Source organism: Moschus berezovskii, chromosome 3, assembly GCF_049115385.1.
Source record: "Moschus berezovskii isolate FMDL1 chromosome 3, NW_MosBer_1.0, whole genome shotgun sequence".
Taxonomy (NCBI): Eukaryota; Metazoa; Chordata; class Mammalia; order Artiodactyla; family Moschidae; genus Moschus; species Moschus berezovskii.
In genome coordinates, this window is record NC_142462.1 from 51,439,833 (window position 1) to 51,455,623 (window position 15,791).

Here is a 15,791-nt window from a genome sequence, read left to right on the forward strand (position 1 = left end):
TCGTTGTGGTAGCTTCTCTTGTTGCAGAGCACAGGCTCTAGACAAGCAGGCTCAGTAGTTGTGGGACATGGGCTTAGTTTCCCCAAGGCACATGGGATCTTCTGGGACCAGGGATCCCTTGCACTGGCAGACAGATTCTTAACCACTGGACCACCACGGAAGTCCAAAGACTAGCTTTAATGGTGGCTTGTCTCTTTCTAAAACGTTGTAAACTAGTAGAAGTGGGTAATAATTATGTAAATAATCTGTTTATTGCAATAGAGGAAAAATATCTACAGCAAAGAAATGAATTATTCCATAGTGTAAATTTAATTTAGGGAAAGATTCTAAGTGAGTTAAAGTTTATATTACTTTAATTGATAAATATAAGGTTTAATATAATAAAATATTACATCTGATTTTCTTCTTTGTTACACTACATAACAAAAAAAAACAACACATCTCCTTAACTATGTAAGATAAGATAGTAAATTGTTTACACATATCCTCTCTTCAGGGTACATATTCTTAGAAACTGTCTCTAAATGGAAAATACTTACATTTTGAAATTCAAGTAAGAGTGTCCTAATGAAGTAGTCTGTTCTTGCTTGTTCAGCTTCCTAAATAAAGAGAAACACTTGTGAGTCAGTAAGAACATTAAAACAAAAATATTTACATGCCAAAACAATAATTTCTTAAAGTTTACAATCTGAAATTACCTTTAAAATTCTAGGTATGTCTAATAATTATAAAAACAACCATTCTAAAAGTCATCAATTTGGCTATTTAAGTTTTATTTAGAAGTTTGTTTTTAAACAGAAGTATCTGTCAACCAATTACTTAGCTAGGAGTGGATCATCCAACAAAATACTTGCAAGGTGACAACCATCACCAGAATCATGTAACAGAAATAACACCTACAAACAAAATGTCACTCCTAAGTACCTACAAACACCCTCAATCATTTTATCTATTAAGCTTGATTTTTCTCTACCTAACACTCAAACTGAGTTAAATGGATGCCAAATGGGTAAGGAAAAGGATGCACTCAGAAAATCCCAAATTATTATTTTGGTTGATGACAACATAGTCACTTTAAGAGTCTCTTACTGTTATTTGTCAGTGCATTAGAATGAAGCCTCTTCATCAATTTGTCACTAAGTAAACTATTATTTTTGCCTTTTTTAACTAAAACTACAGATAGGCGAGGACACCAATTGTCAAGAGCAACATATATGCTGCTTTATTAATTAAAAAGAAAAATCAACATTATTCCGGCTTTAATGTTATAAGCCATACAATTTATTTTGAACTTTTCAAATAACATTAGGGGGAAAGTATGTTTTTAAAACAGAGAATAAATGAAAACATTGGTCCAAGACGACGTTTGCTCACCTATAAAAGGTGAGATAAATATTTTTTACTTTGTAGGCCATAAAGTCTCTGTTGTGCTGTGATAGGCAAATATGTAAATTAGTGGGTAAGGCTGTACACCAGTAAAACTTCACTCACAAAACAGGCAATGTGCTAGACTGACCCCTTGACAGTGCTAATCGAAGTGGTTATAAGCAGCAACATGCTTCTGAGCTCCTACTAGCCAGGCACTCACCCTTCAACAACACTCGACCCTCTTTCCCATTCCCAAATCAAGAGAGCTTCTAATACTCTCAGTCTTAAACACTGTGATTGCCAAGTCGAGTCAAATCACTTCTACGGTTATTTTCACTACCTTGCTTTCTATTCATACATTTAATTTGTGTTTTACAATAGTGATAACAAATCCTGAGTTCTCTGAAACAATCACATGACATACAAATTACTTTCCATTTTGAAATTTTGAAAGAAAAATTTTGCTTCTTCAGCAGTCCCATCACTGACAAATCAAACCAATTTTTATTGATCAAATCAAACTTTTTATTAACAGGACTTTTAAAAATTACTCTTTAGTGCAATTTAAAAACCAATCCTCAAATCAATTCATCTTTTTCCAAATTTCAAACTATGTCCTACTTTTCTCTATTCATTATGATAAATTGTTTACTATTCCTGATCCCTGCCTGTTAAAAAATTTTGTTTTGTTGTTGACCATCAATCACTATATGCTGTCACCTAAACTGTGACATTCATTACAGTTAGTACATTTAAATTTACAAATATTCAACATAACCACATTGCACAGAACTAGGTTTCCTGAACTGTCCAGGTACTTAATATTGTAGAATACTCTAAACTGGTGGTGGGGGTGGGGAGATAGGGGTGGGGTTGGGTAGTGTTCCATCACAGAAGTACAATATGGTTATATACTGTTTTTTACTCATTGAAAATAGTAAGCACTAAATTCCTGGTAGCATCAGAGGAATTCAGAAGTCCTAAATACAAATAAATCATAAAATTAAGGGCTTCTGGAATACAACAATGATGAGTAAGATCATAGAAATTATATTTCATTTAACCATGGAAAACAAAAAACAAAGTTTTGAGATGGGTAATGTAATGGTCAATTTTATGTGTCAATTTGGCTTGGCCACAGTGTACTCTGATTCTTGGTCATACCTTATTCTTTGTGTTCCTGTGAGGGAGTTTTGGGGTGAAATGAACATTTAAAACATGGATTTTGAGTAGAGTGGCTGGCCCTCATCCAATCAGTTAATCCATGAATAGAACAACAAAAGGATCAGACTCCTCCAAGTAAGAGAGAATTCTCCAGGAGACTGCTTTCAGCACTGGTTCTTCCTGGTTCTACAGCTGACTGTCTTTGGACTGGAACTGAAACGTTAGTTTCTCTGGGTCTCAGCCTTCCCACCTTCAGACTAGAATTGCAGTATTGGCTCTCGGTCTCCAGGCTGTGGGTCTTCAGCCTGAAACTGAAGCATCAGCTCCTTCTGGATCTCCAGCTTGCCCACCCTGACTGCAGATTTTGGACTTGCCAGCCTCCATAGTCATGTGAGTCAATTCTGACGCATCTCTTTTCTATATATACACATTCTACTGCTTCTGTTTCTTTGGAAAACCCTGATTAATATGGGGAAGTTATTTTATTTAAGTGATTATAAAAAGACACCATCATGTGTAATCCAAAGCAAAGTGTTGGTTCTATTCTAAAAATCACTGTTTCTCTTTTTTTCCCATTGTTTTTATTTTTAATTCATCTTCTCAGATTTGTGCTTTTGTTAGTTTTAGAACTTGAATTTAATTCATTTCTAAAGCTTATCAAATAGGTATCTATTTTATGTTTCATGTCAAGTTTTCTGCCATAAAGGGTCAATTTCTGCTTTTAGGATGGAGGTTCTCAAACCTATCTTTGTATATAATTATAATTCTGGGGAGAATAACATAGTTATGAGAGATTAACATCATAAACTATGCTTCATCATCAAGGATCTAAGAGCATAGTTATTTGTTTATTCTTAGATATGTAACACTTATAATCAACTTACATGCAAAGACTAAGACAGAATTAACATAATAAGGAAATTACACATTTATGAAAAGTCATTCTCAAAGTTCCTTAATCTATAAGCACTATGCAACACAATATTGTAAAACAATTATACTCAAATTTTTAAAAGCAGTATAAAATAAGCATTATTAATATATATTATACATATTATATAATATTATATATATTAATATAATTATAATTAACTATAGATTCACATGAAAACACTGAGTGTTTGGCTTATATAACCCATAAGATTCAACACATAATTTAACTGCTCATTAGTCTGACATACCCACTACCTGATTAAATAATGTATATGAAAATAGGTACTTACACAAGAAATTTTAAATGGTGCAAATGTTATAGGGTCTTCTCCATACAAAGGCCAATACCGTTCACATTTTTTCTGTTGTCCAAAAAAAGGTTAGTAAACAACTGATAATTTGTTTTATTTGAACTTTTACAAATATTTTGTGTTCCACTTGTTCTTCATTCCCAGAAAACAAACAACTGCCATCAGTAGGCAGGGACTAAGAGCTTAGATTTATCCAACTCTTTAAAGGTGGGCTACTAATTGCTCTTCAAGATGAGTAATAAGAACTTTATTAACCTAACTGTATAAACTGTTCATTTCTACCTGCTTGTTATATAGATGCCAAAGATCCTCCTCTAGAAAAGAAAAATTGCTTTTTTTTTAATGCCTGGCACAAGTAGGTCAATTTAGTGTAAGAAGTTGCTTCAATGTAGTCTAAGAAATTTAGTAGAAGAAATTTAGCATATAAGTTTTAATGGTTATAAAATGACAATATCTATAATACCTAGTTGAATTCTCATTAAGTATAAAATCTGTGGCATAGCGGAAAGAGCACTCCACTTGGTATAAGAAACTGTTACAGGTAGCAATTTTACTATGTGTTTACATTTAGTTCCTTTACCTATAAAAACAGGGATAATAATCCTTATCTTACATGATTGTTTCAAGTAATTTGAGTATATTTCAAATGGTCTACTGTTGGTAAAAACACTATACAGAATAATGTATTAAACTATTCACTTTTATTTGACATTAGAGAAGGTATAATCAAACAGTATCCTTATTTTCCCATAATAAACAGGTATAGAAATAGAATATTCATTTACATTGGTTTCTAGTATCAAGCCTCATTATTTTAAAAATTTAGGTAAGTGAATAAAAGCCTAACTTCATAGAAGATCCAGTGATTCTGATGCAAGAAATAATGTAATTTTACCAGTAAAACCCAATAAAATGAAAGTCTTTATAACTGACAATCTAGCTTAAAATACACATTTTAGCAGTGGGAAATATATCAGTTCTTACTAAATCCTCATAGTTTTAAATACAGTAAGTGGAACTGTTACTTATAGGCTGGAATTAACTGTAAGTTGACAATACTGCTCTCAGGGCAAAAAGTAGAACTGTGTAGTATGTCAGTTTAACTTAGAGTAAATACTACTAAAATTTTAGAAGGCTTAAAGTCACAAACTTCATTTCCTAGTAGAAGTTTATAGAAAATGATAAAATAAATTATTTTGAAGGTTTTTTTTTTTCTTCTTCTTGGTCTTTCACTTAGTAAAGCGTTAATATCTTGAAACAGAAAACAAGTTTATAGGAGATTAATTTAGTAAGAATTGAAAGTTTGTGACTAACATGCCTCTCTTCAGAGCAACATTGAGGAAAGATTATGTTGGTAGTTATATTTCAGGTATGAACTAATTACTGATACAATTGATACCAAAATGTATGTGTTAAACATCATACATGATTTTATTGTTGTTCAGTTTCTAAGCTGTGTCCAACTCTTTGTGACCCTATCACCACAGCACGCAGGCTTCCCTGCCCTTTACTGTCTCCTAAAGTTTGCTCAAGCTCATATTCATTGAGTTGATGATGCCATCCAACCATCTCATCCTCTGTCACTCCCTTGTCTTCCTGCCCTCAATCTTTCCCAGCATCAGGTCTTTAATCTATAGTAATTAGTCATTGGTTTCAGAGATGAGGAAGCTGAAGCTCAGAGGGGGCAGTTCACTGCACCATGTCCAAATGCCAGTAAAGTGTAGGTTTGTTTGATTTCATTACCTGTACTCTATTAGGTCACACTCTAAGTCAAAGTGGAGATTATCAAATGAATTCATAGCCCTGACTGACAAAACAACAAAACCAACTAACAAAACACTATGAATCCAAAAAATCATTAGGTTCAAAAAGTTTTTGCATTCAATACAACTTTACCTTTTAAGCATGATTACTGATATACTATGTGAGCTTATTAATAGAAGAGAAACAAAGCCTAAATCTTAAAAGTAACTTAAAAATTTAGGAAGGTGAAACTTTAATTTCGTAATACAACTATTTAATAATAATAATGGTACTGAAGTACATACTGACAATATTTAAACAGATAATTACTTAACAGTATCTCAATCTGTATATTAATTAATCTTACACTGTTCATTTTCTGTCCAATGTTGCTAATGTTTCCACTACTGGTAACTGATGTGGTTGGGAGGAATGACAAAATTACTAGTAAAAATAAGGTTTTCTAGTGATTTATATATAATAATATTTCACATAAGTGAAAGATGTTTATCTTGTTTTATGCAATGTATCCTTGACTGAAAATTTTAATAAGAAGTTTTACAACTTTTAAATCATTTCTTAGTTTAACTATAATGCAGTTAATGAACTATACTTCCATAAGGATACTTCAAATTATCACATAATTTATTTGTCACAGTTATAGACGCTCACGCTTAAAATGAAGATTTAGGAATCAGTTCTGCAGGAGATCAGAATGGTTTTGATAATAATTTCATTTGTACACGTTTTTTACCAATGTTAAAAAATTTCAGATTAAGGAATTTTCTTCTCTTCATTGTGGAGATACCATTACAAAAATGTAGTGGAATTGGCAGACAGAAATTAGAAATTTCAAGCTGTAAACTAATCAGAATTATTTAAAATCATTTTAATGTCCATAAGCAGTGTTCTACTTACAACACCATTAAATATTGGAAGACTACTAAGTAACAACACAGAATCTATTGTTTTAAATATATCATAAAATGTACGTATAAAATATAAAAGTATTTTATGTACTTAAGGATAATTTGGCTCCTTTTGTTAAAATGAAAGCAATAGCAGAACACACAAAAAAGAAAAGAATTAACTATTTTAACAACTATGGCTAAAAATATAATAAAAGACCAAGAATATATACCCCTGGAAATGAAGTAATAAAAAAAAAGTACTCCACAATTACTTTAAATGTTAACAGTTATACGTACCCTTCCCATCTCAAATTCACGACAGGCCATTACAATGATCTAAAAATAAGGGGGATGGGATAAGATTGAGAATATTTATCAGTTAAATGCAATTTTACTTTTCCAACAAAAGGTACATTTCAAGAATTATTTTTATTCTGAGCAGAAGTATACCTGGCCTGTCAAAAAAAGTAGGTTTAATAATAAAATTATGAATTAAATTGGCTTCAAATAACAAGATGTATTTGATTTGAACTGAATTTTTTGAAGCTTACAGATATGTATGATTACAGACAAAATAATGCATTCAGGATATCTGCCGAATAGAATAGCACTATTAAATACTTTGCTTACTAAAGGTTTAATGTAACTGTCTTTAAACATGAAGGTTATTACATGTGCTTTCCCATGCCAACAGTTTTATAATGTAATGTTTCAAATATACAGCAAAGTTGAAATAACTTTACACTAAACACTATATAGCTATCATCTATGTTCTACCATTAACATTTGACAATACTTTTATCACATAGCTGTCCTTCTACCTATCTATCAGTGTTTGGTAGTTGTCTTATACTACCAACTTAGACCAAGATTTAAAGTACATACTGTATTCTTGAAATATTTCAACAAATTTGTCAAAATGTAACAAGACAACCTAGCCATCAGTTTCTGTCTTTTTAATAAACTAACTAAAGTTAACATATCATTATGGCTAGAAAAATCATGCCATTTCATGCAATACTTACTACAACATTGTACTCCCATATCATCCTCCAAAAATCTATTACTGTATTTGCTAAAGGTCCTTGGGTTGCCACATATGCTTTTGGCCCATAAACACCCTAAAAAGGTGAAAAGCATACAAATTATGATTACCAAAAGTGTTTTCGTACCTAAATTTTAAGTTTTCAAATTTTATTAGCATTCCTGCTGTTTTCAGCTAAACAATTTCCAAATATTTTTTAATAACATATAAAAGCATGACAAAATATATTTCACTTCAGCTTCTGGTGAAACATGGTTCATAAATTCAAAAGTAAAACTCTTCATGCTGTTTTAAAAATTATTAGTTACCTAGGAATTGAAAGCCCTAGTCAACAAAACTAACTGCTGCTGCTGCTGCTAAGTCACTTCAGTCGTGTCCGACTCTGTGTGACCCCACAGACGGAAGCCCACCAGGCTCCCCCGTCCCTGGGATTCTCCAGGCAAGAACACTGGAGTGGCTTGCCATTGCCTTCTCCGACAAAACTAACTAGCAGAAACTTAAAAGCATGCATCAATTCTAAAAAATAAGACTAGAACTAGCTAATAGTTCTTTCTTAGCTAGATTCTTCCATAGCTGTCTTTGGTTTAAGCACCTACCTAATATACTTTTAATAGTAAACCCAAGAATATATCAAACAAACTAGCACACTAAAATGTTAAATCAGCACATACAGTGAGCCAGTGTTATTAGGTGCAATTGAAAACAAGAACTTTTAACAAATGTCCTTATAAAAGAACATAAGCATCAATTACATCTGAAAGAATGAACTAACTATGTATTAGTTTGTTTTTGGTTTTCCTATTTATTCATTTATGTGGTTATGCCAGGTCTTAGTTGCAACACTCAGGATCTTTGAAGCACATGGGAGCTTTCTGTTTGTTTTTTAGTTGCAGTATGTGGGATCTAGTTCCCTGACCAGGGAATGAACCCCTGTATTAGGAATGGGAAGTCTTAGCCACTGAACCACTAGGGAAGTCCCTATGTATTAGTTTTTGTTTAACTATTAGTTTAGGGCTCTGCCATATTTGAAATAAAACTTACTTTTCAGGAAAAAGCTTTTATTTGGAACCATAATTCTTCAATGTTGATGCTGATATTAATTTTACCATAACTCTTACCACCTTAATATGTTTCTCAACAAAATACTATATTAAATAGATTCAAAAGCACAGAGTAACAGAACAAAATAGTCTTTTATTTACTCAGGTAGCAGTCTGACGCATAACAAACGAGACAATTTAGCAATCAGTAAAGGCTTCCCAGGTGGCTTGGTGGTAAAGAACCTGCCTGCCAATGCAGGAGATGCTGATTCGATCCCTGGGTCTGGAAGATCCCCTGGAGAAGGAAACCCACTCCAATATTCTTGCCTGGGGAAATCTCATGAACAGAAGAACCTGGCAGGCTACACAGTCCATGGGGGTCAACAAAAAGTTAGACATGACTTAGCAACTAATCAGCAACAAAGGTGTTTATAATAAGCTTTCAATGTAAAAGAAGAAACACACAAACAAAAAAACTTTATCTCCACTATCATAAAATTAAGCAAAAATCTTTAATAAGGATGCTAGAAGGAAAACAAAAATATGTCATGGCTGTGACTTCACTTCTTTTACTGTTGGCATCACATTAGGCAATTTAAAAATTTTTAATAAAACTAGTATTGTAGGAAGTCATTAAATATGGCAGAGAAACACCATTTAAAATTAATACATACCTTAATAAAATTTGCATTGATATAGTCTGAATCTTGAGAAGGAGTCTTTAAAGTCAACTTAACTCGGCTATGATCAACTACAGGGAAAAAAAGGAATTTTTTAAAATAACGTCCTATGAGCAGACAAGTTTTTTCCCTAATGAACCATAAATAAGATTAAATAGCTAAAATTATTTACTTTAAAAAAATGAATGAAAATTGACTTTAACTATAAGCAGGGTAATTTCTAACATCATATTAATAGGAAGTAGGTCTCCTTGTAAAACTGTGTTTCAAAGTAGGAATCAGAATATTAAGGACCTCTTTTAAAAATACGAAGTCCTGAGCATCATCTTAGATTTACTATACAAGAGTTTGGGATTTACATGTCTACAGTTTTTAATAAGCATTCGAGGTGGTGAGCACTAAAACCACTTAATCCACTAGTTTGTTTGTCAAAATTTTTTTAAGGAACTATAACTTTCATATTTTATAAGAAATTATAAAAATTAAGTAAAAGTGACAAATTAAGATGATGTATGAGAAGTGCTGAATAATTTACTTGACAAATAATATTTATTATTGGGTAGTGTTCACTCAGCTAATTTGGCGTCAGCTGATACCTCCAATGTTAAATTACTATCCTTTCTTTTGTACTTAGTAAATATCTGGGGCTAGACTGTGAGCCTATGAAATCCTACTAAAGTACTAGGATCACCTAATCTCATGGTCCTAATAACATGTAACATACCACAATCATTTTGGTTGTTTCTAATCCAGGGACAATGATTATTAAAGGCAATTAAAATACAAAAAGACATACAGAAATGGTAACAAATACAAATAAACATAACAAACTTTTTGTTTTTTGGCCTTGTTGCATGGCATGCAGGATCTTAATTCCCCAACTAGAAATTGAACCTGTGACCCTGCAGTGGAAGTATGGAGTCCTAACCACTGGATTGTCAAGAAAGTCCCCTAGCAAACTTTTTAAGAAGAATAATTAATTTATTAGTCAACAAACTGAATTTATACATTAGTACAAAGGTCCAGTTCTGCTAATTTCATTTATTTATTTTTGGTGAAATCTTTGGAAATATGTAGGAAGAGACATATAAGAAAGACATACTAGTTTCCAATTAAAATTATTTATCCCCTTCCCATGTTTCCAGGAAAGAGAATACATACATGTGTATCAATGCTTTGTTTCTTGTTTCATTACATCCTACATGTTTTTTTTAAAAAGCCATTTTAGATCAGAAATGTACATATAAAAAGTGCTATGCTTTGGGTAAATGATAATAGAACAATTCTGAAGTTAGTACAATGGCAGTTAAATAACTATATGATGCTTCTTCTTACCATGTTTGCCAATAATGATAGGTCCCAATTAATTACCCTTATTCATGTGGTATATCAGCCTCTATTCAAAGTATCTCAAAGACAGAGACTTCGTACAATAGTTGGCTGACCATTGAATCCTTAGTAAATGTTTCTGGGGACTGTGAATCCAAATGAGAACAGTGGCTCCCAAATGATAGCCAATACTGGTGGCCAAGTTGCTTGCTACATACAAGTTGGGAAATTTTTTTAAAAAATTCTCTGGAAAACTTTATGTGTATATAAAAATAAAATAAAATAGTATAATGCACTTCATCTATCCATTACCCATCTTCAATAAGTGTCAACATTTTGCCGCTCTCATTTCATCTACTGCTGATCATACAGCAATGAGGGGCGGGGGAAAACAACTGAGAAAGCAAGATTTCTGAGTCCCATATTCTGCAGTAAGTCTGATTCAGTCAGTTCAAGATGGGACACAGAAATGGATTTTTTTTTTTAATGAAATAATGCCATTAGAAACAACATGATGGACCTAGAGATTATCGTACTAAGTGAAGTCAGAAAGAGAAAGATACCATATGACATCACTTATGTTCATTTTATATTCCAAATATATCTGTGAAACAGAAATAGATTGACAGACATAGAAAACAGACGTGTGGTTGCCAAGGGGTAGAGTGCAAGGGAGAAAGGATTGGAAATTTGAGATTAGCAGATGCAGACTATTCTATATAGGATGGATAAACAATAAAGACCTACTATATAGCACAGGAAACAATTCAATATCCTGTGATAAGTCATAATGAAAAAGATTATGAAAACATATATGTAAAACTAAATTACTCCGCTATACAGCAAAAACTAACACAACATCGTAAGTCAATTATACTTCAATAAGAATTTTTTAATGGCTTTTTTTTAAACACTCCAAGGCATAGGCAAATTTTCCAGTCACTACTTCATACTGTATAATCATAGAATATGATTGAAAATTTAAAAATCAATATTATGCTGTGTATAACATAGCATGCATATTTTAATATTCTTTATCGGTGGTTCCATTAAGCATAAACATGAAGAGAAATAACCTAAAGAATATGAAAGAAATTATTGTTTTCATTTCATGGTTTTGCTGCCTGCTTCTGCAGTCTCCCAGGAGCCATTTCCAAATAGATAAAACCAGTATTCGCTACACAGGAGGCTCTTTTAAAGTAGCAGCTTTTTTCTTCTTCAACAAACATCAACATCTATTCCAACAACAAATACAAACACACAAAAAAAGCAATATATAAATAATATTGTTGCCTCCAAGAAAACACACACCTACTGATAAATCCTAGGTGTGAGAAATAAAAGAATCTCCATAATAACATTATAATAACACTGGAATAGGCAGAATACCTTGATCCATCACTTCTAAAGGCTAGCCACCTCAGTTTTAGCCCTTTCAACAAACAAAAGCAACAGGTCATCCTTGACACAGGAGTATCCAAAAATTTCTCAATTATGAGACTGGTCCCAGTGGTCTAGCAAAAAATAATCCATATCTCCAAGACAGCCTGAGAAAAACCTAAGTGATCTTTGAATAGTGATGAAATTACTTTTAATGGATCAAAAGCAATAATGTCTGCTCTTGCCACCTCAAGTCCACATTATACTAGAGGTTTCAGCCAGTGAAATAAGGCAAAACAGACACTCAGATTGGAAAGGAAGGAGTAAAACTATCATTATTTATAAATGACAAGATTCTGATATGTAAAAAATCCTAACATTTCCACAGAAAAATTACTAAAATAAGTCCAGGAAGGTCGTGGTCGTTCAGTCACTAAGTTGTGTCTGACTCTTGTGACCCCATGGACTGTGGCCTGGCAGGCTTCTCTGTCCGAAGGTCAGTGGATTAAAAAAAAACAAAATCGATGTGCAAATATGAACTATATTTCTATATACTAGTAACAAATATCTTGAAAATAAAATTAAAATAATTCCATTCACAACAGCATAAAAATTTTTTTAAAAGAAGAAATACAGGATTTGTACACTGAAAACCATAGAACATTTCTGAGAGAAATTAAATATTTAAATAAACAGAGTTGTCTTATATATATATATGGTTCCCTGGTGGCTCAGATGGTCAAGAATCTGCCTACAATGCAGGAGACCTGGGTTCGATCCCTGAGTTGGGAAGATCCCCTGGAGAAGGGAATGGCAACCCACTCTAGTATTCTTGCCTGGAGAATCCCCATGGACAGAAGAGCCTGATGGGCTACATATAGTCCACGGGGTTGCAAAGAGTTGGCTACGACTGAGCGACTAAGCACAGCACATATATATACATAAACACTTTCTTTATCCATTCATCCGTTGATGAACACTTAGACTGAAAGAGTCAATATGGTTTGAGATTTCTATTATCCTTAAACTGATCCATAGATTCAACACAATCCTTATTAAAATTCCAATAGGAATTTTTGCAGAAATTGACAAGCTTATCCCACAATTTATATGGAAATGAAAAGGACTGGGAAAAACGAAACCAATTTTTTAGAAGAACACAGAGAACTTAACACTTCTTGCTTTTAAATCTTACTATAAAGCTACAATGATCAAGATACTGTGATCTGGTGTCAATGAAATAGAATTAAGGGTCCAGAAATAAACTCTTAACATTTACGGTCAAATGATTTCCAACAAAAGAGCTAAGGCAATTCAGAGGAGAAAGGATAATTTTCAATAAATGGTGCTGGAACCAATTATTTTAGATCCTTACCTCACACCATATTAAAAATTAACTCAAAAGAGACTATACAGTTCAATGTAACAGCTAAGGCTATAATACTTACAGGAACGAAATGAAAAAACACAGGAGAAAATCTTTGTCATTCTGGATTAGGCAAAGAGTTCCTGGACTGAACATGAAAAGCATGACCCATAAAACTGATAAACTGGACTTAATGACAATTAAAAGTGTGCATTAAGACACCACTAAGAAAATGAAAAAACAAACCATAAACTGGTTGGGTAGGGGGGAGACGTGCAAAGCATGATATCTGAAAAAAAGACTTGTATCTGGGGTATATAAAAAACTTTTATAAGTAAATAGGATTAAAAAATCAATGAAGAAACTGTTCACACCTTCTTTATCCATTCATCCGCTGATGGACACTTATGTTGCTTTTGTATCTTGGCAACTGTGAATAATGCTGATATCAATACTGGGATGCATGTATCTCTTTAAATTAGTGTTTTTGTTTTTTTGTGTATATACAGCCAGGAGTAAAACTATTGGGTCATATGGTAGTTCTATTTTCTTTTGTTTCTTGAGAAAACTGCATACTGTTTCCCACAGTGGCTGAATGAATTCACAATCCCATCAACAGTATAAAGAATCCCCATCCTAAAAATGGGTCTTTATGATATGTAAATTATACCACAATAAGGATGTTTAAAAAAAGAAAAACAACATACCTGCAAGCACTGGTCATGCTAAATATAAATACTCAAAAGAAATTGTCAATTTGCACTATTCTTATGACAGGAGGAAAATACGTATCTCAAAAACTATTACTTTCAATTTAATTTTCCAAATTAAAATGATTAGAAATTTCTTGGAAACTGACTTATCAAACCTTAAATAACTTAAACTGAAAAGGTACTGCTACTCTGCCTATAGCACAGTGGTTAAGAGCTCAGACTCCAGGGCAAGGTTTCTCAACCTCAGTACTAATTTTTATTTGACCTTGGCTAATTATTTGTTATGAGGAGGCTGTGGTCTCTAGATTGTAGGATGCAGTAGCTTCCCTATCCTCTACCCAGTAGATGCCAGTAGCGGCCTGCTCACTCCACATCCTAGTTGTAATAACCAAACAACCAAACCACCTCCTAGCATTGCTAAATGTCTGTCCCTTTACGAGCAAAATCACTGTGGCTGAAAACCAATGCTTTGGATACAAACTGCTGCTGCTGCTGCTGCTGCTAGGTCACTTCAGTCGTGTCTGACTCTGTATGACCCCATAGACGGAAGCCCACCAGGCTCCCCCATCCCTGGAATTCTCCAGGCAAGAACACTGGAGTGGGTTGCCATTTCCTTCTCCAATGTGTGAAAGTGAAAAGTGAAAGTGAAGTCGCTCAGTCGTGTCTGACCCTTAGCGACCCCATGGACTGCAGCCTACCAGGCTCCTCCATCCCTGGGACTTTCTAGGCAAGAGTACTGGAGTGGCTTGCCATTGCCTTCTCCGTTGGATACAAACTGCCCAGGTTTAAATTCTCACCACACTATTAGCTGTGTGGCAAGCTATTTAAGTTGGTGATGGACAGGGAGGCCTGGCATGCTGTAGTCCACGTGATCTCAAAGACTTGGACACGGCTAAGCAACTGAACTGAAATGAAGCTATTTAACCTTTGTTTCAATTTTTTATCTGCAAAATGGCATACAATAGCACCTCCCTCAGTTTTGTTTTGATGATTATGGTAAATAATTCATTTCCTAAAGAAACTGGCAAACAATACAAAGCAAGGCTTTTATTTTTCAGAGGGCCAGTCTAACAGTGCTGAACTTCCCCTCTATCTCTAGTTAAAAAGCTTCCTGTAAAATGAATGAATGAAACAACATATGAAAACAGAAACCTGAAGCTGTTTGAGATTCATTTCCTCAGATGGTAGAAAAAGAAGGTAGAAACACTGTTTCTTTAAAACTGTGCACATTAATTCCATCTCTTCATTCCAAAGCAAAAATGACAACCTAGTTGTGGATGTGACTAGTGACAGAAGGAAAGTCCGATGCTGTAAAGAGCATTATTGCATAGGAACCTGGAATGTTAGGTCCATGAATCAACGCAAATTGGAAGTGGTCACAGGAGATGGAGGCAGTGAATGTCAACATTTTAGGAATCAGCGAACTAAGATGGACTGGAATGGGTGAATTTAACTCAGATGACCATTATATCTACTACTGTGGGCAGGAATCCCTTAGACGAAATGGAATAGCCATCACAGTCAACAAAAGAGTCATAAATGCAATACTCGCATGCAATCTCAAAAACGACAGAATGATCTCTGTTCATTTCCAAGACAAACCATTCAATATCACGGTAATCCAAGTCTGTCCCCAACCAGAAATGCTGAAGAAGCTGAAATTGAACGGTTCTATGAAGACCTACAGGAACTTCTAGAACTAGCACCCAAAAAAATTGTCCTTTTTATTATAGGGGACAGGGATGTAAAAGTAGGAAGTCAAGAAACACCTGGAGTAACAGGCAAAATGAAGCAGGGCAAAGGCTAAT

At 33.6% G+C, this 15,791-nt stretch overlaps 1 protein-coding gene across 2 annotated transcripts in view; it reads right to left on the minus strand.

Annotated features, from left to right (window-relative positions):
* PTPN12 (protein tyrosine phosphatase non-receptor type 12) overlaps positions 1-15,791 on the minus strand; it is a 91,202-nt gene that overhangs the window by 29,450 nt on the left and 45,961 nt on the right. For both annotated transcript variants that reach the window (XM_055420694.2, XM_088834041.1), the window contains exons 3-7: positions 9,190-9,266; positions 7,456-7,551; positions 6,728-6,766; positions 3,756-3,827; positions 540-599 (exon numbers count right to left, since the gene is read on the minus strand). In XM_055420694.2, the coding sequence (XP_055276669.1) occupies positions 540-599; positions 3,756-3,827; positions 6,728-6,766; positions 7,456-7,551; positions 9,190-9,266 (344 nt within the window). The remainder of the gene's footprint in view (positions 1-539; positions 600-3,755; positions 3,828-6,727; positions 6,767-7,455; positions 7,552-9,189; positions 9,267-15,791) is intronic.